The 22,365-nt window shown below is 40.1% G+C and overlaps 1 protein-coding gene across 4 annotated transcripts in view; it reads right to left on the bottom strand.

Annotated features, from left to right (window-relative positions):
- PITPNB (phosphatidylinositol transfer protein beta) overlaps window positions 1-18,978 on the bottom strand; it is a 69,783-nt gene extending 50,805 nt beyond the window's left edge. For 2 of the 4 annotated variants that reach the window (XM_017852957.1, XM_017852951.1), the window contains exons 1-3: window positions 18,847-18,978; window positions 13,850-13,880; window positions 10,546-10,691 (exon numbers count right to left, since the gene is read on the bottom strand). In XM_017852957.1, coding sequence (XP_017708446.1) covers window positions 10,546-10,691; window positions 13,850-13,880; window positions 18,847-18,866 — 197 coding nt within the window. In that variant the 5' untranslated portion in view covers window positions 18,867-18,978. Of the gene's footprint in view, window positions 1-10,545; window positions 10,692-13,849; window positions 13,881-17,999; window positions 18,492-18,846 lie in introns of those variants that run through there. The other 2 variants (XM_017852940.1, XM_017852945.1) reach the window with 2 other exon arrangements.
- Between the last annotated feature and the right edge of the window lie 3,387 nt (window positions 18,979-22,365).

Below are 22,365 nucleotides of genomic sequence, written 5' to 3'. Positions count from 1 at the left end.
CAAAATCCCTTCAAGTGTGGGTGAGGTCTAATCAGGGTACAATGGAATACATGAGGATAATTTTTTAAAGCCAAGCTACAAGACTAACTGTTCATCTGCGAGTATGACAAACAGATCTATCAATGGTTCAGTTGGTCAACTTAGAAAAAGCAGGAGAAGCCGGAAGTGGCGGTTCACACCTGTAATCCAAGCACTTTGGGAGGCAGAGGTGGGTGGATCACCTGAGGTCAGGAGTTCAAGACCAGCCTGGCCAGCATGGTGAAACTCTGTCTCTAATAAAATACAAAAAATTAGCCGGGCGTGGTGGTGGGTGTCTGTAAACCCAGCTACTCGGGGCCCTAAGGCTGAATTGCTTGAACCTGGGATGCGGAGGGTGCAGTGAGCTGAGACAGTGCCATTTCACTCCAGCCTGGGTGACACAGCAAGACTCTGTCTTTAAAAAAAAGAAAAGAAAGAAAAAAAAAGAAAAGAAAAAAACGAAAAGGCAGGAGAAACAATTCTGTATTAACTCAGACACATATTTTAACTATCTATCTATTCCTATAGTGCCTGATATGTGAAGAACTTTAGTATTCGTAAAATGTTCTAAAATGTGCTGACTCAAATAGAAGGAAACTGGCATTTATCATTAAAGGCCAACATGAGCCAAATCTACATGAAAATTTTAATATTTCTTTATCTCGCTCCCAAATGCCTACTGTCTTATTTCCAAGATACTTTTCCCACCATGAGAATTCCAACTATTCATTTTATGTTTTGACTGAGTCAATAAAGTCCAAACCTATAAGCTAGATTTATTTCAAATTTACTCACTTTTTTTTAGGTTTAACGTGAGAACATTATCAAATACATCTCTCATCAATGAATCTAAGTGACTGACTAAACTTGAGGAAAATGTATATATTGACTGAATAAAATTAAATTGCAATTCTACTTCAAAGGTTAGAAATTTTCATTAATGGCAACCTTAATATATTCCTAACATGGTAGTTCAAGTGTGCCAGGTATATATAACCGAGAACATATACATCATTTTCCCACCAGTTATTACTTAGTAAGGCACTTTAGTAAAATGCAGCAGATTCCTGATTTGGAAGCTTAGAGAGCCTCAGAAAAGAACAATTATTAACTGAATTAACAATAGTAAGGCACTTTAGTAAAATGCAGCAGATTCCTGTTTTGGAAGCTTACAGAGCCTCAGAAAAGGAACAATTATTAACTGAATTAATAAAATGGGAGGTAGGCCTTCAAAAACAAACACGCAAAAAGGACAATCCTTCTCCTGTCCTCCCAAACTATTCACAAAATGGTGCTCCCTCATGATAAACCAATACTCAGAACAGTGCTCACTTACCTCAAGGTAACATGGCTAGATTTCAGCTGCTTAAGAGTGAAAAGAGTTACCAATAGCACAATGGCCAGGATCATGAAGACTCTTTAGGAATACATACCCCTTCTCCCACTCTGAATATTAAGACTATTTAACTTCAGGCTAAAACATAAGGTACACTGAACACCTGATCTAGGCACATTCCTTTTTTAATCCTATTCCTGAGATAGATAATACCATGGCAAATCATTTCTAACTGTACTTTTCCCTGGAAATTCTTATGTCTATCTGTAAACCACACAAGCAAGACAACTATTCGCACCCTTCTCCTTCCCACTGCAGATGAACATCAAAACACAGAAAAGTTTAGGGAAGAATTTGAAGACCAGATTAATTTACCATAAATAGACCAATTAATCTTTCATTTTATGATCAACTGAAATATCCCTCAAATACACTGGGATGCCTTCTCCTCACTAGTCAGGAAAAGCTCAGCTAAGAAGGCAAAAAAAGAAAAGAAAGGGCCAGGTGCAGTGGCTCATGCCTGTAATCCAAGCACCTTGGGAGGTCAAGGTGGGAGGATCACCTGAGGTTGGGAGTTCAAGACCAGCCTGGCCAACATGATGAAACCCTGACTCTACTAAAAACACAAAAATTAGCTGGGCATGGTGGCGGGTGCCTATAATCCCAGCCACTTGGGAGGCTGAGGCAGGAGAATCGCTTGACTCAGGGAGGTGGACGTTGCAGTGAGCCAAGATTACACCACTATACTTCAGCCTGGGGACACAGTGAGACTGTGTCTCAAAAATAATAATAATAAATAAATATACACACATATATATATATAAAAATAAAATACTGGGTACCTCATTCATTCATCCACTCAAATATTTACTGTGTCCACCATCCCAGGCCAGGGGCTGTGTAAATAATGGTGAGAACACAGGAATAATTCCTACTCAGAACTTATTTCCAGGGATGGAGGCAGAAAACAGATTAGTAAACAACAAAACACAAAGAGAATTACTTAAGCAGTGCAGTGAAATTAAAGCATAGGGCACTGGGCAATGAGTAAGTGGAGTAAGGGTAGTCCGGAAGGCCTCTCTGAGGAAATAATGTTACAACAGTGATCCAAGGGTACAGAGACAGGGAACAGAACAGCAAGCAAAGGGAACAGCATGACTACAGGTCCTAAGACAGCAAAAGACTTAACCTGCTTGAGCCACTCTTAGGCCTCCAGCATGGCTAGACTGCAGTGACCAAACATGGAGAAAGGGCAGAAAGACCACATGGGCCTCACCTTACAGGTCACAGAGTTTAGATTTTACTCTTTGTACGATGGGAAGCCACTGAAAGCTTTAAAAGGGGGAATGGCACAACCTGATTTGAGTTGTATGACCATTCTGGCTTTGTGTGAAAAATTAATTGGAGTGGGCAAGCACGGATGGTTGCAAAATTGACTCAAAATGGATAAAGACCTAAGTAAAACTAAAACTATAAAATTCTTATAAGAAAACACAGATGTAAATCTTTATGATCTTGGATTGGGCAATGATTTCTTTGATGACATCAAAAGCATAAACTACAAAAAGAAAAAATAAATTGGACTTCATCAAAATCATAAACTTTTTTTTTCTTTTTTTTTAAGAGACAGGGTCTTGCTCTGTCACTAGGCTGGAGAACAGCGGTGTAATCATAAATCACTGCCACCTCCAACTTCTAGGCTCAAGTGATTCTCCCACCTCGGTCTCCTGAGTAGCTACGACAAACAGGTATGCAGTACTGTGCCTGGGCTAATTTTTAAATTTTTTTGTAGAGACGGGGTCGCAATATGTTTTGCTATATTGTCCAGGCTGGTCTTGAAATCCTGGCCTCAAGCAATCCTCTCACCTCAGCCTCTTAGGTAGTTGGGACTATAAGTATACACCAAAATTTAAAACTTTTTAAGCTTCAAAAGACACTATCAGGAAAGTGAAAAGATAACTCACAGAACGGGGAAAAAATCTGCAAATCACCTCTATGACAAGGAACTAGTACCCAGAATATAAAAATAACATAACTTAACAAAGAAAACTCAATTTGAGAATGGGTAGCCAGAGGCCGGGCACGGTAGCTTAGGCCTGTAATCCCAGCACTTTGGGAGGCCGAGGCAGAACCACCTGAGGTCGGGAGTTTGAGACCAGCCTGATCAACATGGAGAAATCCTGCATCTACTAAAAATACAAAATTAGCCAGGCATGGTAGCACATGCCTATAATCCCAGCTACTTGGGAGGCTGAGGCAGGAGAAGCTCTTGGACCCGGGAGGCGGAGGTTGCGGTGAGCTAAGATCGCACCACTGCACTCTAGCCTGGGCAACAAGAGTGAAACTCTGTCTCAAAAAAAAAAAAAAAAAAAAAAAGAATGGGCAGCCAAGGCCAAGACCAAGGAGGATAGCTTAAGCACCAGGAGTTGGAGACCAGCCTGGGCAACACAGGGAGACCCCCATCTCTACAAAAAAAAAAAAAAAAAAAAGTAGCAGAGCACAGTGGTGCACACCTATGGTCCCAGCTGCTTGAGAGGCTGAGGTGGCGGGATTGCTTGAGCCCAGGAGTTCAAGGCTACAGTGAGCTATCATCAAGCAACTGCAGTCCAGCCTAGATGACAGTGAGACCCTGATCTCCAAAAAAAAAAAAAACTAAAAGAAAGTGGGGGTCTGAGATTTGAACAGATAGTTCTTCGAACAAAGAAGATATACAAATGACCAAAAAGCACTCAAGACGTTAACATCATTAATCACCAGGAAAATGTAAATCGAAACCACGATGAGATACCACTTCACACACACTAGAATGGTTGTAATAAAAAAGATAATGAGGATGTGGAGGAACTGGAATCTTCATACACTGCTGGTAACATTATAAAGTGGTGCAGTTGTTTTGGGAAGCAGCTTGACAGTTCCTGAAAAGGTTAAATGTAGAGTGATCATATGACCCAGCCAATTTCACTCACAGCAATATATATCTCTAAGAGAACTGAAAACATGTTCACACACACACACAAAAGTTTACACAAATGTTAAAAGCAGCATTACTCATAACAGCCAAAAGTGCAAACAACCCAAATGTTCAACAACTGATGAACGGATAAACAAAATGTGGCAGGTCTACACAATGGAATATTACTCAGCAATCAAAGTAGTACTGATACATGCTTTAACACAGACAAGCCTTGAAAATACGCTAAGTGAAAGAAGTCAATCATGAAAGGCCACATATTACATGATTCCATTTACATAAAATATCCACAGTATATCTACACAGACAGTAGATCAGCGGTTGATGAAATATCCCTGATATTTTTCTGAAATAGGATCACTCGATTTGGAAAACTTTGAAACTGTGAAAAATTTAGGACTAAACTACATATAATGACAACGTGTCTATGATGGCTAATTCTTGACTCAAGAACAAATTATATTTGGCTGGCATTTATTAATTTTTCTTTTTCTTTTTTTTTTTGTTTGAGACGGAGTCTCACTCTTGTCGCCCAGGCTGGAGTGCAATCATGATCTTGGCTTACTGCAACCTCCGCCTCCCAGGTTCAAGCAGTTCTCCTGCCTCAGCCTCCCAAGTAGCTGGGATTACAGGTGTCTGCCACCACACTCGGCTAAATTTTTTGTCTTTTTAGTAGAGACAGGGTTTCACCATGTTGGCCAGGCTGGTTTCTAACTCCTGACCTCAAGTGATCCACCCGCCTCGGCCTCCCAAAGTGCTGCGATTCCAGGCAAGCCACCGCACCCGGCCTATTAATTTCTTACACATGCAAGATGCTCTCTGAATGTGAAGAAGTATATACAATCATCTTTTCATTTTCAGGTGATTTAAATGTCTCATTTTTAAACATAATTTAAGTTCCTGGCAAATGACTCCTTTTGCTTACAAAAATGAACTCTTACCTTGGAACCATATGAAATTTTAAAATAATGATTTTTCAATAAAAACCTCTTCTGTTTTGACCTTTGGGAAACAAGGTGGTTCTGGAGTTGGCAAAGCTTTGTAAATTCCCCATCAATCAGGACTGACTGAAGATGGCGAAAGTGTAACACTTATGCAGAATAAGAAAGAATAAAGCTGACTTTCCCCAAGAAGGGTAAGCAAATAAACTAACAAAAAGGACTGGTCAGTGTGTTTGTACAGGGAAGTCTCAGGAGAACTACAGGCTTTTCTCTGAAATACCATCTGAAAATTTCAACACATTTCTTTGTCATCCTCTAAAATTCTCTGCCTGGTAAATTCCTTCCTCTTTCACTACGATCCACTACTAAGTGACTATTAAAGAAACAAACTTTAGTGGAAAATGGGATACAACAAGACAAACATGCACATATGGAAATATATGACTAGGTATCAAAATGAGTAGAAATGACAAATATGATGGGTTTAGGGAAGAGGGATCAAAGTGAATAAAAGGAGCCATGGAAAGCCTCTGCATAGGATAGTTCTGAGGTGTACTCAGAAAACCAAGCAGGTCATGAGAGGCCTCAGCATAAGGAGCTGAAAAAAATCAGGGTGGGCTGAACAGTTTATGTTAGGAAGACAACAAAGAGACTGGCTTGCTTAGAGCCGAGAGTTTTTGTTCTGGATGGACTTACACAATTGGAATCTTAAATACCTTGTTAAGTTTAGCTTTATTTTGGAAGAAGACTTTAGACGTTAAAGACTTCAGAGAAAGTAAGAGATGGTGAAACCTGTGGTTTTGGAAGAATTTTTCTGTGAACTCCCATGGAGTTAACTTCAGGAAACGGAAAATAACTCTTCCACAGGACTTAGATGTAGAGCAAAGCGGTTAGCTAAGTAAAGTGGTTAAGAGGGCAGGTTCTGGAGTCAGGCTGTGTTCAAGCCCTATCTCTGCTACCAAATAGCAGTGAGACATGGAGTAAGTTAAACCTTTCTGGACCTCAGTTTCCTCACTATAAAAAGTTGCTGTGAGGAATGAATAAACTCCCAACTGAAACACTTCCAATAACCCAGTGATCAGCACACAGTAAAAATACATAAGTACTAGATCTTCTGTTCAGAACTACCATGGGCAACCACTCACTCTAAGTTATCAAACAAAATAGGGACAAAATCTCATTCTCCCATGAGATGATTTATTGCCTGAGATTCAAGGAAACCAGACATTTCAAATGTCCTATGCAATGAGTCAACAACTTTTGACTTTTGTCAATAATCACAAAGACTGTTTCTCAACCTTCTGGTTGAGATTAAGCGTATATGCCACCAAGAAGTGTTTTGCTGAAATGGGAAAGCATACAGGTCAGGGGATCCAGAGACTTGAGTTATACTGGCTAAAGCAGATCTCAGAATTTCAAGTATCTCAAAAGTAAAATAAGGCCTTGGTGGCCTTAGTCAAGTTTGTAGTTTTATTGATGTTATACAGTGACAGTGCACCCAGCTTAGGATAATTTATGGAGTAAATGCTGAAAAAGCAAACATATTACTGGACACAAATTTAACTTCCTCAGGGAGAGCTCTAAAACTAGCTAGGGACTACGGGTATGTCTTCAGCATGCTGAGCTGATGCCCTAAAGAAAACTGTAAGCCTGATGGGGCTGCACCTTCAGGCTTGTCCTGGGATGGAGGTCTTTCCTGCAGCACAGTGAAGGCCTCAGCACGTACTACTAAATGATTCTTTGCCCTTCCATAATATATTTATCCTGTGGCTAATGTGCTTTCAATGTTGACAGACAAATCTGTCAGTGCGGACATCTGACTGCCCCATAGCCATTCCCTCCTCCAGAGGACAGCAAATGGGCCTTGTTTTGCCCAGTTTATTTATTGGATAGGTTTTTGTTTCTCACTACTGTCAGAACAGTCATTATTTGCCATGCTGCCTCAGACCCATTACTGCCACCCTCTTGCCTTTTTCCCTTTCCTGACTCATTCCTCTCTGTGCTTCTGCCCACAGCTGCCATTTTTGTGTGATAAGGTCAACCTTCCATGGGAACCAAATAACCCTCGCCATCCCATCAGATCCCCTCTCTCCCTTCTCATGGGAGTGCCTTGTACTCATTAGGCACCTGGGACAAAAGGATGTGGGATTTGAAATCAGAGCACCTAGGTCTCTGTCACCATTCCGTCACTTATTAGCTGTGACCTTGGGTAAATATGTGCCTTAGTGTCTTAGGTACAATATGAATATTGTCTATTTCTCAGGACTGCAATGAGAAGTAAATGAGTGCATGAAAGGGTAAAACCACAGGGTACCCCGCTCCTCCTAGGAATGGAGAAGTTGTTCTACAAGCCCAAATGTGCTGGAAGGTTGGCTGCCAGAGAGCCAAAATCTTTTATTTAACCCACTAACAGCCTGAGAGGAATTCTGAACCTCATCCCCAAATAATCTCTCCAGAATAAGAATATCTCTTGCACTAACCATATTTATCTAGCCCTCTTCAACTTTTAAGACTCCTTATTCTTGACTGCAGTGTTACTTAAACCAACTGTTTCAAAAATCGTATTTAACATTCTTTTTCTTTTTCATAACAATGAAAATACAGGTAATGTATGGTATTTGGTACATACATTATAATGGTAATGGGATATGGGTAATTTTTTAATGCACTTCTTTTAGGCTTTTTTTTTTTTTCTGATTTTTTTCAAAAACCATGTAACATGTATTACATATTATTTCAAACTGTTCTTTCCCATGCAAGAATGTATCAAACACTTCCTCAACATTTCAACTCTTAGATTTCAACCAGAGGACATTTTGAATCTCTTTCAAATTTATTTACTTACAGGACAGTGATCTAAACAGGACATCAGAGGCCAAGAAAAAATTTTATACATCAAACTTTTTGGCTTATTTTAGAACCCCCAGGAAGAGTCCAGTGTCTTTAAGAGAACGTTTGTATGTGGTGGTATAATTCAATTAACAGGTAAATGCAAAATGCTAGAAAAGAAACCTGAGTATATATAAGCAAATTCAAAACTTTAAATACTATATAGACTATACTATCTGGAATGCCAAAATCTTCTCTCCATAGACATATTTTTCAGATATTACTTAGGGTACTAACAAATTAATAGAAACCATGAAAAGACCTTCTCTACGGATAATTGATTGATCAGACTTACTGCCTTATTTCTCAAGTGAAACCTGCAACAGAAGCAAAGAAACGCTGTATTCTAAGAGAAAATAATGCTAAAATGTAAGGTTCTATAAAGTGGTAAGATTATGTGTCACTATAAACCAAGGATGAATAGGTTATGGGTCACTATAAACCAAGCAGCAGAGTTAAGCTGAGGAAATACAAAAAACTTCTGATCATGACAGCTACAGCTTTAAGGAGTTCCACAAAACATGAGTACGATTCACTTCAATATGAAGAGAATAGAGGCAAGAGAAAAGATCCTCCACCTGTAATTAGGGAGACTAAAGACAAAATGGACTCTTAGCAGCCATTACTGGTCTTCTGCCCTTAGATAAATACTGGTAGCACTTTTTTTTTTTTTTTTTTGCTTGTTTTTTCTTTTTGTAGAGATGAGGTCTCACTATATTGCCTAGACTGGTCTCAAACTCCTGAGCTCAAGCAATCCTCCCACCTCAGCCTCCCAAAAGTTCTGGGATTATAGGTGTGAGCCACTGCACTTGGCCAGCATTTTTTGTTTTAAAATATTTATGCCAAAGATACAGATTAGACTGTCAAACTTAGGGGAATGTGCAAAAAAAACTTCAACAAACCAAAGAGAAAAAAAAACAATGAAGAAAGGATATGAAGAGTCAAAAGTCATACAAGAAACACAAACGGTCAATTAATATAAAAAGACATTCAACCTCACTAATAAAGAAATACGAATTTTAACAAGAGACTATTTTTTGTCTGTGAAATTAGCAAAATTAAAGAGGAAAATATGGAAAATACTATTAAACTCTGTAAGGGCAATTTTGGCAGTAATATCAAAATTTAAAAGGTGCATGTCCTCCCAGCAGTCCTTTTATTAATTTCTCCTATAATTTATCTTAGGAACAGTAACCTAAGGCATACAGACACATGTACAACCATGTTCACAAAAGTTTATTTTTTGAGATAGAGTCTTGTTCTTTCGCCCAGGCTGAAGTGCAGTGATCATAGCTCACTGCAACCTCTAAATCCTGGGTCCAAGTGATCCTCCCACCTCAGCATCCCAAGTAGCTGGGACCATAGGCATATACCACCATGTCCTGCTAATTTCTTTTCTTTCTTTTTTTTTTTGAGATGGAGTCTCACTCTATCACCAGGCTGGAGTGCAGTGGCACGATCTCAGCTCACTGCAACCTCCACCACCCCGGTTCAAACGGTTCTCCTGCCTCAGCCTCCCAAGTAGCTGGGACTACAGGCATGCGCCACCACAACCAGCTAATTTCTGTATTTTTAGTAGAGACAGGGTTTCACCATGTTGGCCAGGGTAGTCTCGATCTCTTGACCTCATGATCGACCCACCTCAGCCTCCCAAGTGCTGGGATTACAGCTATGAACCACTGCGCCCGGTCAATTTGTTTTTGTTGTTGTTGTTGTAGAGATGGGGTCTCCCTATGTTGCCAAGGCTGGTGTTGAACTAGGCTTAAGCAATCCTCCTGCCTCGGCCTCTCAAAGTGCTGAGATTACAGATGTGAGCCACCACACCTGGCCAGAAACATTATTTATAACAGACAAAAACTAGAAAATGTCTAAAATACCTAAATGGACTTACAATGTAGGGAATGGTTAAGTAAACTACGTCCAGAAGAAATTTTGCTCAGCTTTAAAAAGAATCACAGAGATATTAAATAACAATATGGAAGATGTTCATGAGAAATAAAGCAAACTGCAAAACCATTTATATGGTCCATTTGTTGTAGAAAACTAAAATTGATACAAGTAATACATTGCTATCTATGTTTTAAAAATTCCTTTGAATATATACAGAAAATAATATAGAAGGATAAACTCTAAGCTGCTTCTGGTGTTTCTCTCTGTGTTACAAATATTTGATGGCAAGGAGCAGGGACTAAGTTTTATTTGAATTTTGTTATAAGCAGATATAATACTTCTGTAATTTACAAATAACAAATAAAGGAGGAGGTTCTTTCAAAAAATTAAAATGCGACATATTATCACACTGAAATGAAAAATGTACTTCACATCTACTAGTTAAGTTAGCTAGTTACATGCATCATAAGTAAGCCAGGTCAAATGTGAACACCGCTTACCTCTTTAGGTGATAAATTTTGTGTGTATATTGTCCCTTTTCTCCATCCTTCTCATAAGGTTCATTCTTTAAGACTTCAATTCCTTCTCCACCACCAGTCTCATTCTTACTAGCTTCTGCAACAGAGTAAAGCTGCCCAACCTGATACTGAAATTTCAAAGAACACAGAAATTCAGTAAGTCAGTAGTAATTGCAGAAATTTTGTATGCTAAAATCTTAATAATCTACAAGATATAGAAAAGCATATCCAAACCATTCAGCACAACTGTGTTCAATATGAGATCACAACTCAAATTAGAAATTAATATGTTTAGGAAGACAAACCGCAGATGATTATACAGTTTTAAAAACCTGTATTTTATAGAACTTTCATTATTCAAAAAATTTGCCAGTTACAAATACTTTGGTGCCTTTACACTATCCATTTATCAAGAAAATGTCTCAAAACTTGCTTCAACTTCTGAACAATACATATTTGTACTTTACAAAGCATTTTCACCTCTATTATTTCTCATTTAACTTCACAAAATTCCAAGTTATGGCAGAAATACAACTGGCACTTTGCCAACTAAAGCTGAGCAACCAGCATATTGTTCTTAATGATAAAGGGGAAGGATGTAAACTACAATAACAAAAGCCTGGAGATCCAAAGAAACATAATAGATAGTCCAAATCTTAGGAGACTTCTGGGGTCGTTTTTTCCTTGACTTATTTATGATACACCCAATTTGGTCCTTCCTCAGCTAACCAGAAACAGTATTGGGGGCCCAAGATCAGAAACGTTCATTTTGAGTCCTCAAGTAAACAAACAGAAACTGTTTTAAAGTAATATAACTATACACATATTACCATAAAAGGCAGGAAATTGCTGACAGTAGTTTCTATTTCATTTAACATAAATCAGAAGTCTCAGAAGCCTGCATCACTAATATATCTGTAAGTCAGCTGTATTTTCTGCGCCAATCAGGAGTCGCCAGTTCCAACAAATGTTGGGAAAAGTTCTCGTGTTCTTATTTGTTCCAGTGACCCAACCGTGGCACTATCTTCCATCTCTTCAAATTTGGCTAGATTTCTTCCTTCTAATGAAAACAGCTTGAAGAAGTGTATTTTTTCTTTATAAGCATATTTTCAAAGAAAAGCTACAAAAATCTACCTCTAAGAACTTGTAATTTCAAAACTAACATTTTATGTGAGGGACCAAAACAACCGGTAGTTTAAGCTCAGTAAATATTCGTATCTATAAATTGCATGGAGATATGCTGCTATCTTGCCCATTAGTTAAATTTAAAAACACACCCCCACACACACTCTTACTCAATTTGGAAGTGTTTGGGAAGTTGAAACCAAACATATTTCTTAAATGCTCCCAAAATAAATGTCTGTAGAGCCTGCAGAGAGGACTGTATTTCTCCTTTCGGCTTTCCATGATACAACACTAGGGTTAGTCTAATAATGCCACGATCCTTAAATACCTTCAACATGTACTTTTAAACACTATCATATTCTAAAATAGGACTAAAATGAGTCTAAGTCAAAAGATAAATTTCATTTTGTTAATGAACACACAATAACAAAAATTCAAAAGAACTGTATACAAAAAAATGTTAATGGACTGATATTTCATGGCATGCTACTTAGGCTTTCTCTCATTGTCCTTTTTTAAAAAAAAGAATAAGAAATAGACACAGAAGGCATGTTTTAAAAGTGCATGTAGGCCTGGCACAGTGGCTCATGCTTGTAATCCCAGGGCTTTGGGAGGCCGAGGCAGGTGGATCACTTGAGGTCAGGAGTTCAAGACCAGCCTGAACAATATGGTGAAACCCAGTCTCTACTAAATATACAAAAATTAGCCAGGTGTGGTGGTGGGTGCCTGTAATCCCAGCTACTAGGGAGGATGAGGCAGGGAGAATTGCTTGAACCCGGGTGGCAGAGGTTGCAGAGAGCTGAGATCATGCCACTGCACTCCAGCCTGGGGGCGACAGAGACTCCATCTCCAAAAAAAAAGGGGAGCATAACAAAAAGCCGAGAAGAGTATTTTCAGTGACAATACCAAGACTCAAAGAGATTTTGGAGAAGCTGATTCAACCAGCTGAAACCAAAAAAAAAGCTCTAACAGAAACTAATGTCAATTTCCACATTCAACTTCAAACAATCAATTGTGCAAACAGAGAACAGGGTGCCTGGCTTCTCTGGAGTGTTTTAATGTAGTGAATCCTCCTGAGATATACACAACTGTGTTCAAGTCTACACTAAACAGTGCCAGAGAGCTACTCTTTTTCACTTCTTGCATTTCTTTCTGTCTTCTGTCAGCTGTCACTTCTTAGGTTATCAGTTTGTTTTGTCCCACTTCCAAGTCACTGCTTCTAATCTACTGTCAGCTCTAGGAAAACCAGATAACTGAGCAAATGGGAACTGTGTGCAAGTTAAAGAAGAGCCTAGAGGGTTTTATGGGTTTTGCTATATATATCTTGATTTCTCAGAAGCTGTTTCTGCTCTTATCTTCATTCTTGGCTATACTACACATGGCTATAACTGCAGGACATGCAAGTTCTGAATAGGTGATATATTTCTGTATCACGTCCAGGCTGAGGAAAACAAGGAGCTCTTACAGTTATGTGCTGGTCACACCATGTCTGGAATACTGTTTTCAGTTCAGATCAACAATTACAACACATATAGTATAGGACCAGCTGCTAGGAAGTCTACATCTCATGTTGTATTGAGCCAAGTGAATGTGCTGGGAATGTTTAACCTTGAGACTTTCTAAGATGAAATAAAAGTGCTTGTGGGGAACGGGGTTGTCTGGAGGGGAGAGCTACCATGAGAAAACCTGAAGGATTAACCACTGCAAGACAGAACAGGCTTATTTCCCATTGCTCAAATGGGATAAACTGCAAACAAGAGTCAAGCATTATAGGAAAAGCAGATTTTGGTTCAAACACAAATGTTTAAAATGTCCAACAGTAAAGCAGGCTGCTTCCCTAAGTAGCAAGCCACTTAACCTTAAAGTACTTAAGTTAAGGCTGGAGCCTCATTTCTCTAGGATGTTGTAGAAAGAATTCCTGCACTAGACAGGAGGTTAAACTACATTCTTTAGACTCTTCCAAAACAAGACAGTGTAGCAAGAAATTATCATTCATTTAATTCATTTTGCAATTCATTGCAATTATCATTCATATAATTAATTTTGTCACATAAGGTAGAATGAAAAGGTAAATCAATACTATGAAAATGTGAGTTTAGAGTAACATATCAAAGTACAGTACATATACCAATAAAATGATGCAGAAGCAAGAAAAACTCACCTCCTGAACAGAACATGGCAAAACCACACGGCTAAAAAGACAAAAGAAAATATATATATTACATACGAAATAGCTTTAAACACAGATCCCTGAAGAGGTTTCACCTTAAATCCAATGATAACAGAGACAGGTCTCTTAAATCAAAAAATACAAGGGTGTCATTTATGGAAGAGGGTCTTTGCAATGCCTAACACCCTAACTGGGGAAGTAAAACTATCATTCCTGGGTCTCAATGATCATTTGCATTTAGTGTTCCCAGGACCCCAAACAGCAGCTGCAGAGATTCTTGTAAAGAAAAAACAGAAAACTCAACATTGAAAACTGCAGGGTACAGAATGTATTATTTGTAGATTGTCTGGTCAGGTTGCCCTGACAAAATTTTTAGTATGGTTTCTTTCTCCACCTATATACTGTACATTTTGTTTTTATGATACTTCTTACAGAATACGTGTCTTGAATCTCATTGAATAAATGCTTCCAGAAACTGTTCCCCCACTATTCAATTATTCCTCAAGTTTACTGAGATACAAATAAGGAGTCGTGTAGAATTAATAAGAAAAAATTTTACTATGGAAACTACTTGATGCTTATAATAATCCCTTCCAGTATATATACAATATGAGACTGACATATGTTTGATGTTAACCAAGAGTTTCTTACTGTATATATCAAAAAGATGTCATTATGGCTCCATTGCAAGCAGTCTTAAAAGACAAAGTCCAAAAACAATATCATGGTATATTATGTTATCAAAATATTGCATTTTATCTCTAGATTTTATAAGGAGAGTCCTTAATTTATTTCCACCATAAATTCTGAAAATCAAGACCATCCCTGTATATAAATGGTCTCATAATTATAGTTGATTCCAAGACAGCAACTTCCTTTTTTGGGGGATGCGGGTATACGATCCTTCTCCTACTTTCCTAATCTTATCTGTCATTTTATGGAAAATTTTCAGTAGTTTTCCTCATTCCAATTTCTTTTCAGCTATAATTTCTTTTTATTTTTTTCTTACAGTAAGAGCCATTTAGCTTACTTTTTGTATTAGTGACAATCTTTTTGGCCTAGGCATTCTTTTTTAATAGTCTTTCTTATTTGTAAGTATGAAGAGGGTAATACAACCCAGATTATATCTAGTTTGCATTCCAGCTACACTTTCCACCTACTCCTTTCTCCCTACTCTCCTCAAACATCTATGCCTGAATGTTCACATTACCTCAATCTCCAACATGTACAACACATGTCTGTTACTCCCTCCCCTTTGACTACTGAGTTTCTCACCGCTCTGTCTTTCTGATAATGGTGATTCAAAAACAATGAACATTCTCAAACCCACAATGGTCACTAATTTCTACTCTCCATCAAGAACAAACTTCTTGTAAGTCCTTCCATACCTAAAAACGCCGAATCATTTTAGTTCTCTCCTCAGTACACACTAACTTGCTCACTGTCCCAAAACATAAAATGGGGGAGGGGAGACTAGAAAGCTATAGGTTGGGAGCAGATTATCAGGACCTGGAATACTATGGTAAGAAATCCATTAAATTCATTTGGCAATAAGGAATCCCAGGTTGTTCCAAGAGGCAAGTGACAACTACAGTTGACCTGAAGAAGTCATCTGCAGGTGGTTAAAAACACTGACAAGCAGGAGAAGTGGGGAAAGTTATCTTTTGAGAGGCTAGGCAAGAACTGTCACAAAGGCCTGAACCAAGATGATGGACAGCAGAGGGAATGGAAGGAAGGGATAGAGAAGGAAAAGTTAGTCTTCCCTAAAGTTTCACAAAACCAAAGAATCACTGCTGAGTAATTTTACACTCACTAACAGGAAGTTAGTGAATAGTACTGAATATTGGGCTTATATAAAACTTTTCTTCCAAGTCATTTATACAGTGTATCGAACAAGTGTTCATTACTCTGACTTCTATATGATGTAGGTAGATGGGTGGCAGACACACTAATAGGGATATTTTTATTTAAGAACACTTTCAAGGAAATTTCTTTCAAAAAATGAAAGTGACTGATTAAGACATTCAGAACAATGAATCAAGTAACTTCTTCAAGATTTGCTTAACAAGTAAAAGGGAAAAGGAACATACAGATTTTGATTTTCTGTTGTTATTCTAAAAGCAGTATTCAACTTTTAGTGCCAATCGAAAATGTTCAAATGTCTGAAAATCCTCCTAATTTCCAAATGGAATCAGTAACTCATTCTTTAAAACCAGGAGTTTACATTAATGGTAACTTCATCTGTTGCTTAAATAATAACTTGAAGGGAAACAGCCCACTCCGAAAGTCACTTCTAACATTTTTATTCTTATAAAAAAACAAATAGAGGGCCGGGCGTGGTGGCTCACGCCTGTAATCCCAGCACTTTGTGGGCGGATCACCTGAGGTCAGGAGTTCCAGACCAGCCTGGCCAACAGGGTAAAACCCTGTCTCTACTAAAAATACAAAAAACTTAGCCAGGCATGGTGGTGTGCGCCTGTAGTCCCAGCTACTTGGGAGGCTGAGGCAGGAAAATCGCTTGAACCTGGGAGGCAGAGGTTGCAGTGAGCAGAGATGATGCCATTGCACTCCAGCCTGGGCAACAGAGTGAGACTCCGCCTCAAAAAATAAAATAAAATAAAATTACATTTAAAAAAAAGAATTTTGTAAGACAACAAACATTTATGAAAATATTTTAGTTACCAATATCTTCACACAGGAACAAGCTATTCATTGCTCCTAACCAATGAGAATTTTAGAAAGTTGACTTGAGAGTAATAAGTATCAATTTTTTATTGAACAATACTGAATACAGCATGTTAGGACTAGACGCTGTGCTAGATACTGACATTACTTAAGAAACAGCTCCTACCTTCAAAAAGTCTAGGAGGAAAAAAAATCTAGGGGAGATACACATAAAGAGTTAACATCAAGAAATCTAATTTATAACTTTTTGGGAAAAATAATTAGACTTTGGGCACGTGTCAATATTCATTATTTGGGTACATTTAAATCTTCATAATGAAAGCAAATGTTTGCAAAAAGTACAGTGCGCAAATTCCCAATAGTAACTGCTTTCCAAGAGTTAGCTTCGTACTACTCACATACTGTCAGAGGGATCTACTCAACACTGTGTTTCTGTAATATTTTTGGAGGTAGGAAATACTCCAATGAAAGAAAAATGACTAGATCTATTTAAAATCAGTTCTGCAACTCACTTGCTGTGTAACTTGGGCCAAGTCAATTTCCTTCTTTCTTATTTTCTCCATTTGTTTTAGTGTCTGCCACCCATCTACCTACATCATATAGAAGTCAGAGTAATGAACACTTGTTCGATACACCGTATAAATGACTTGGAAGAAAAGTTTTATATAAGCCCAATATTCAGTACTATAAATAAGCTTTAACCGCAAATTTTCACTCTACCAACAAAAGGCAAAATGTCTCTTTTCAAAATCCCTGTCACTGGCCAAAGTTATCATTTTTCATCAATTCATTAACAAATATTTACCGAGCACCTATTACATGCGAGGTACTATTCTAACAACTGGGGATATGAGAGTGAGCAAAACAAACTCATGGCCCTTACATGTAAAAAGAGAATACAACTAGTAGGAGAAAAATATTAACAATAAATTGTGTTGCATGTAGGATGGTGATAAGTACTATGGAGACCGACAAAGCAGGGAAGAGAAATACCACCCCAAATAGTGGGAACTGCAATTAGGTCTTCAGAAAAGGATTCCCTGAGAAGGTGACGTCTGAGCAAAGACCTGGAAGGAGGTGAGTTAGAGAGCCTGGGGAAGAACACTTCAAGCAAAAGGAACAAAAGCAGGTGGAAAGGCCTTGAACAGAACTTACTCTGGAGTAGTAGATGAACAGCAAGGAAGCTTGCGAAGATGGAATGGGCAAGGGAAAGGTAGTAAATGAGATCAGGGCAGGAAAAAAAAGTGTCAAGCCTTGTAGCTGTTGCAGAGGCTTTGACTTTTATTCCGGGTGAGACAGAGAGTCTTTGGGAGGTATTAAGCCTCAGAGAAGTGACATCAATGACTTTTTAAAGGAGGTTTAAGAACACTAAGGTGTCTGAAGAAAGCTAAATTAAGCCAAAACTATTTCTAAGAATTTAAAATGAAGAATTTGAAAACCAACGAATGGGCCATACTCGACCTCCGTAGCTGCCCAAAGGATGCTGACGACACGAACCAGCTGTGACAGTTGAACATTCAAAGGCAGGCAGATTTCCGTAATGTTTACAGTCCTTGCCAGTGGGAAAAGCCGTGACTTTTCAACAAAATCACTTGGCCGGTCGGATGCACCTCGAAATCCCTCCATTTGACAGACCACGTGTTAACTTCTAAGAAAGTAGGTGGGGCCCAGGATGTCACCTCATCTTAAAACATGCGGAAACCAAAAAGAGAAAAGGCTCTCCCGTCAAGTCAACGGAGCTGCCCAGCAGAGCGGAGGCTTTCCGGATTCCCGGCTCCAGCACGAACTTCAGGGCGCCAACGTCCCACCGCGAGTCTTGACACGAGGGCTGCCTTCAACCGGCAAGCCCATCTCCCGCTGGTTACCAGCGGACTCCACCCCGGACGACAAATCACAGTCAGAATCAACGTGTCTCTCCCACCCTCGGACTGCGGCTCCTTCCCACCGGCGGGGCTGGGGGTGGGCCCAGACCCAGACTAGGGGTGGGGGGTTGGGGAGAAGGCGGGTCCCAGCGGAAACTCCCGGCCGCGCCTTCCCGAGCCATGCGCTCGGGCCGGGACACAGCCGCCTTCGCGCCGGGAAAGAGAGGCCGTGTTACCACGGCAGTGCCTGGAGGGCCGAGGGGCGCACTCGCTGAGGGGCTTCGAGGGGGCCGGGGGGCGCCTGTGGGAGGGAGGGGGCGCCCGCAGGGAGGGGCTGACACATGGCTGACTCCGATTTAGGAATATCCTGCCACTTCTCCGTCAACGAATCTCCCATCACTGCCGTCCCGCGGCCTCGCTCGCGCCCACAGACCCACTTACAATTCCTTGATCAGCACCATCTTCCCGGAACCCCCTCACAGCTGCCGCTGATACCACCGCCGCCGCCGCCGCCGCTACCGCCTCTTACAGCGCCTGCGCGGCCCCGCCTCCCTGCCCCCCGAGCCACCATAGCGCCTGCGTGCCTACACCCTTCCGCCGCGACCAGTCGCGTCAGCGCGCGAGGGGGCCTAGCTCCGCCCAGTTTCGTGCCCCACCCCGGGCACACGAGGCCTCCACTGCGGTTGCGCAGCCCGCCGAAGAGCTTGCGGCTTTTACTGCGGCTGCGCAAACTCGACGCGCGCACTCTTGTCCGCTGACTAGGGCTCCTCCCTTCAGCTTCAGTCCCTCGGGGCGTTTGGGCAGCCTACGCTTTCCGGTGAGTTTTCCAGTTGGTTCTTTGGAAGCCGTTTTTCGGTGACCAGTTTTCTGCTTTCTCTTACTGCTCTGAGCCAGGGCCCACCTCCCTGACCGACACCTCACCTCCGTAGTCCACATAAAAGACTCCAGACAGGTTTTGGAGGCAGCCGACGCCAGCTTCTGTTCCCCTCCCCAGCCTTGGCAGCTCAGGTTCCGCGGGAGGACGTTCACCTGCTTCGCGGTCTCGTGGAGGTGCACCGCGGCGGAGAATCCTAAACCTCACCTGTGACGCGGCAGGATGAGCGGCCAACACTCCCGACGAAGGCCCTCTGGGGGAAAGGGCGTTTGGCCTCCAGACCCAGGAAAGGGGGCTGTTCTGGGAGTTAGTTCGCGCAGTTACAGCGAATGCGCAGTGGGCCTCAAAGCCGCAGCCCGGAGGTCGCTGGCTTGCTCTGTGCCAGACACGGTTCTAGGCAGTGGGGAGGCGTGTGAAAGCAGGCACGGTCCCTGTTCTCAAGAAGCCCACAGTCTAGAGGAGACAACTCACTTGGGAAAAAAGCAGGGAGAATTTGGGGTGGTGGGGAAGTGCTGTGCTATGAATACAGTAGAGTGCTGGGAAAGGCGGAGGACTCAAGACAAGGGCTGTCTTAGGAGGCGGTGTTTGAACCTAGCCTATTAGGATGTGAGAGGGGCATTCCAGTTGGAGGGAAATAGGACCCGAGGATGCAATAAGCTTAGGGTATTTAAGGATAGGCTGGAGGGCAGATGTGGACAGAACATCCTAAGTGAGGGTGGCAAATGAGCTGGGACCAACTAGATCACTAGGCCATAGTAAAGAATTTGTCTTTTAAGAATCATGAGAACCTGTTGAAAGGCTATTAAGACGATTAAAATATCACGAAAACATTTCTGTGTAAACATCTGGTGTATCTGACGCTGGAATATGCGTCTGTGGAGTTAGGGCTGCCTCAAAAAAAATAATGGAAATAAAGTGACTCAGTGACTCCCAGGGACTGCCTTGGGAGAAGGTTTCTGGAATGTCAAAACTTCCAGAAACCTTCTCCTAAGGCGGTCCCAGGGAGTCACCGAGTTTCTCTTGTGTGTGAATAGTGCTAGTTATTGTGAGGGCAGAGATTTAAGGAAACGCATGCTCTTTCTTGCAAGAGTTGAGAAGCTTAGAATCCGCTTTGTTGATTAGACATTGGATTTTATGCCAAGTACTGTGCTAAGTAATAGAGATGTTTTATTTTATTTCACCCTTAGAACATTATGAGATGTATTTTAGCATGCTTTACGAGGGAGAATAAAATGAGATTCAGGGAGTCAAGTAACTTGTACTAGCTTGTTTGCAGAGCCGGGTTTCAAATCCAGATTTTAAAAACTTCAAAGTCTGGTCCATTCATTACACTAATTTCCTAGATGAAAGTTAAGTTGGGGCGTGCAGACCATCTTTATGAGAAATAATTGTTCTCAATTATGGAAAGGAGACTAAAGTCAAATTCTAGAAGATATTTAGAAAAATTAAGGGATTGAATACTATAAATCTGTATGCTTAGTGTTCTTTAAAGTCTAAGGAGGTAATATTAAGATTAATTGCCAAATTTATGTGGTAAGGAGTCATTTTATGTTGTAATCTCTCCCCACATGTTATGCTTGTTGAAAATATAACTTTTTAAACGTTGCAGATAAATTTATGGTTGACATGCTTTATCAATCATTAAAGGAAATTTTACATCATTTCTCTAATTTTTGAAGTCTCCCCACAAGTGTTCACTAGTTCTTTTGTCTGCATAACACAGTTCTTCTCATAGATGTACTCAGATGTTTGTGAAATAAACGAGACAGCATGCTGGATGGAGCATACCTCCAAACCAGTATACAATATAGATGGTGCCTCTCTTTCCTATTGTTTAAAAAAATTATTTGATGATACTCGTTAAAGTATAGTAAGGCAGACTTTATTCAGGACCTTCGAAATAAGTATATGGACCACTGTAATGGGATTTTGTAGTGGGGGAAAGAGATTGGGCTCAACTCTGAACACAGCATGGGCAAGTGAGAATTTATAGCCAAGGAACAAGATGGTTGGGTGTAGGGCGAACAGTGGATGGAAAATTAAGAGGATACATCAGGTTCTGGCTAAAGTAATCTAACATAATTCTTGCTGAAAACGTGATCAGACATCATCTGGGGAATGGTGGAGGATGAAGAACAGATACCAAGGATTGGGGGGGTTCTTGTTAAAACTAGATTTTACAACTCTTTGGTCGGGCAATGTATTGTTGTCACAATCAAAAGGTTCATATTAAAAGACTCAATTGAGAAGGATAGATTAAGAAAGTAACCGGTTTAGATGTATTTATTGAGGGAAAGATTAGCTAGGTTGTTGGAAAACATGAAATCTATATAACAAAATAATCCTACATCTTTTTCAGGGATAAAAATGGCAGAATGAAAGAATTGTAAGTGGGACTAGAGAATAGGAAAGCCACAAACCAGTGCCCAAAATGAGAAAGAAGGACATATAAAGAAAAAGACAAATACATGTGAAAAAAATAGACTAGTGGATTTATGTCCCTGTTGTGTGACATTTTCTTGTATGACAGCTGAAGATGTTGAAGCCTGTGGTGCATTTTTGCAAATGTGTGTATAAAGTGGAATGTAAGTTTTACCAGTAATTGTCTGTAGGTACAAAAAGGAGCCAACCTTTTTTTTTCTTTTATTGTGATGTTGCTTGTTCTATCTTTGAACTCTCAAAGGTAGCCTTTACACAGATGTTAAGTTAAACTAATTCTACCAGTGTCATATGTCTACCAATCTCATTACTTCCCTTGTATGTACTTCTAGGTCAAAGAGCTCATTACAGTAAGAATGATGGTAAATTTTACCGAGGTAAAAGATTTCTGAACACGAGCAGTGTGAGTGAAACGCTTATGCGCTAACTGATAGCATAACTCTGGCCAAAGAAATTTGAATGGTCACTTAAATATTATAAATGATTTTAGTTCCTAAAGTAGCCGTTCTTAACCTGGAATCCGAAGAAAAGCCTGTCGGTGGGGCTCCCAGGGAATTTGTGAACCACTGAAATTATATACATAATTGCACATCTGTGTATGTGTGTGTGTATATATATATATATATATATTTTTTTTTTTTTTTTTT

The sequence above is a fragment of the Rhinopithecus bieti genome, unplaced genomic scaffold (genome assembly GCF_001698545.2).
Source record: "Rhinopithecus bieti isolate Rb0 unplaced genomic scaffold, ASM169854v2 scaffold_2314, whole genome shotgun sequence".
Classification (NCBI taxonomy): Eukaryota; Metazoa; Chordata; class Mammalia; order Primates; family Cercopithecidae; genus Rhinopithecus; species Rhinopithecus bieti.
The sequence above is the reverse complement of the archived record's forward strand: the minus strand, read 5'-3'. Positions and strand labels throughout refer to the sequence as shown.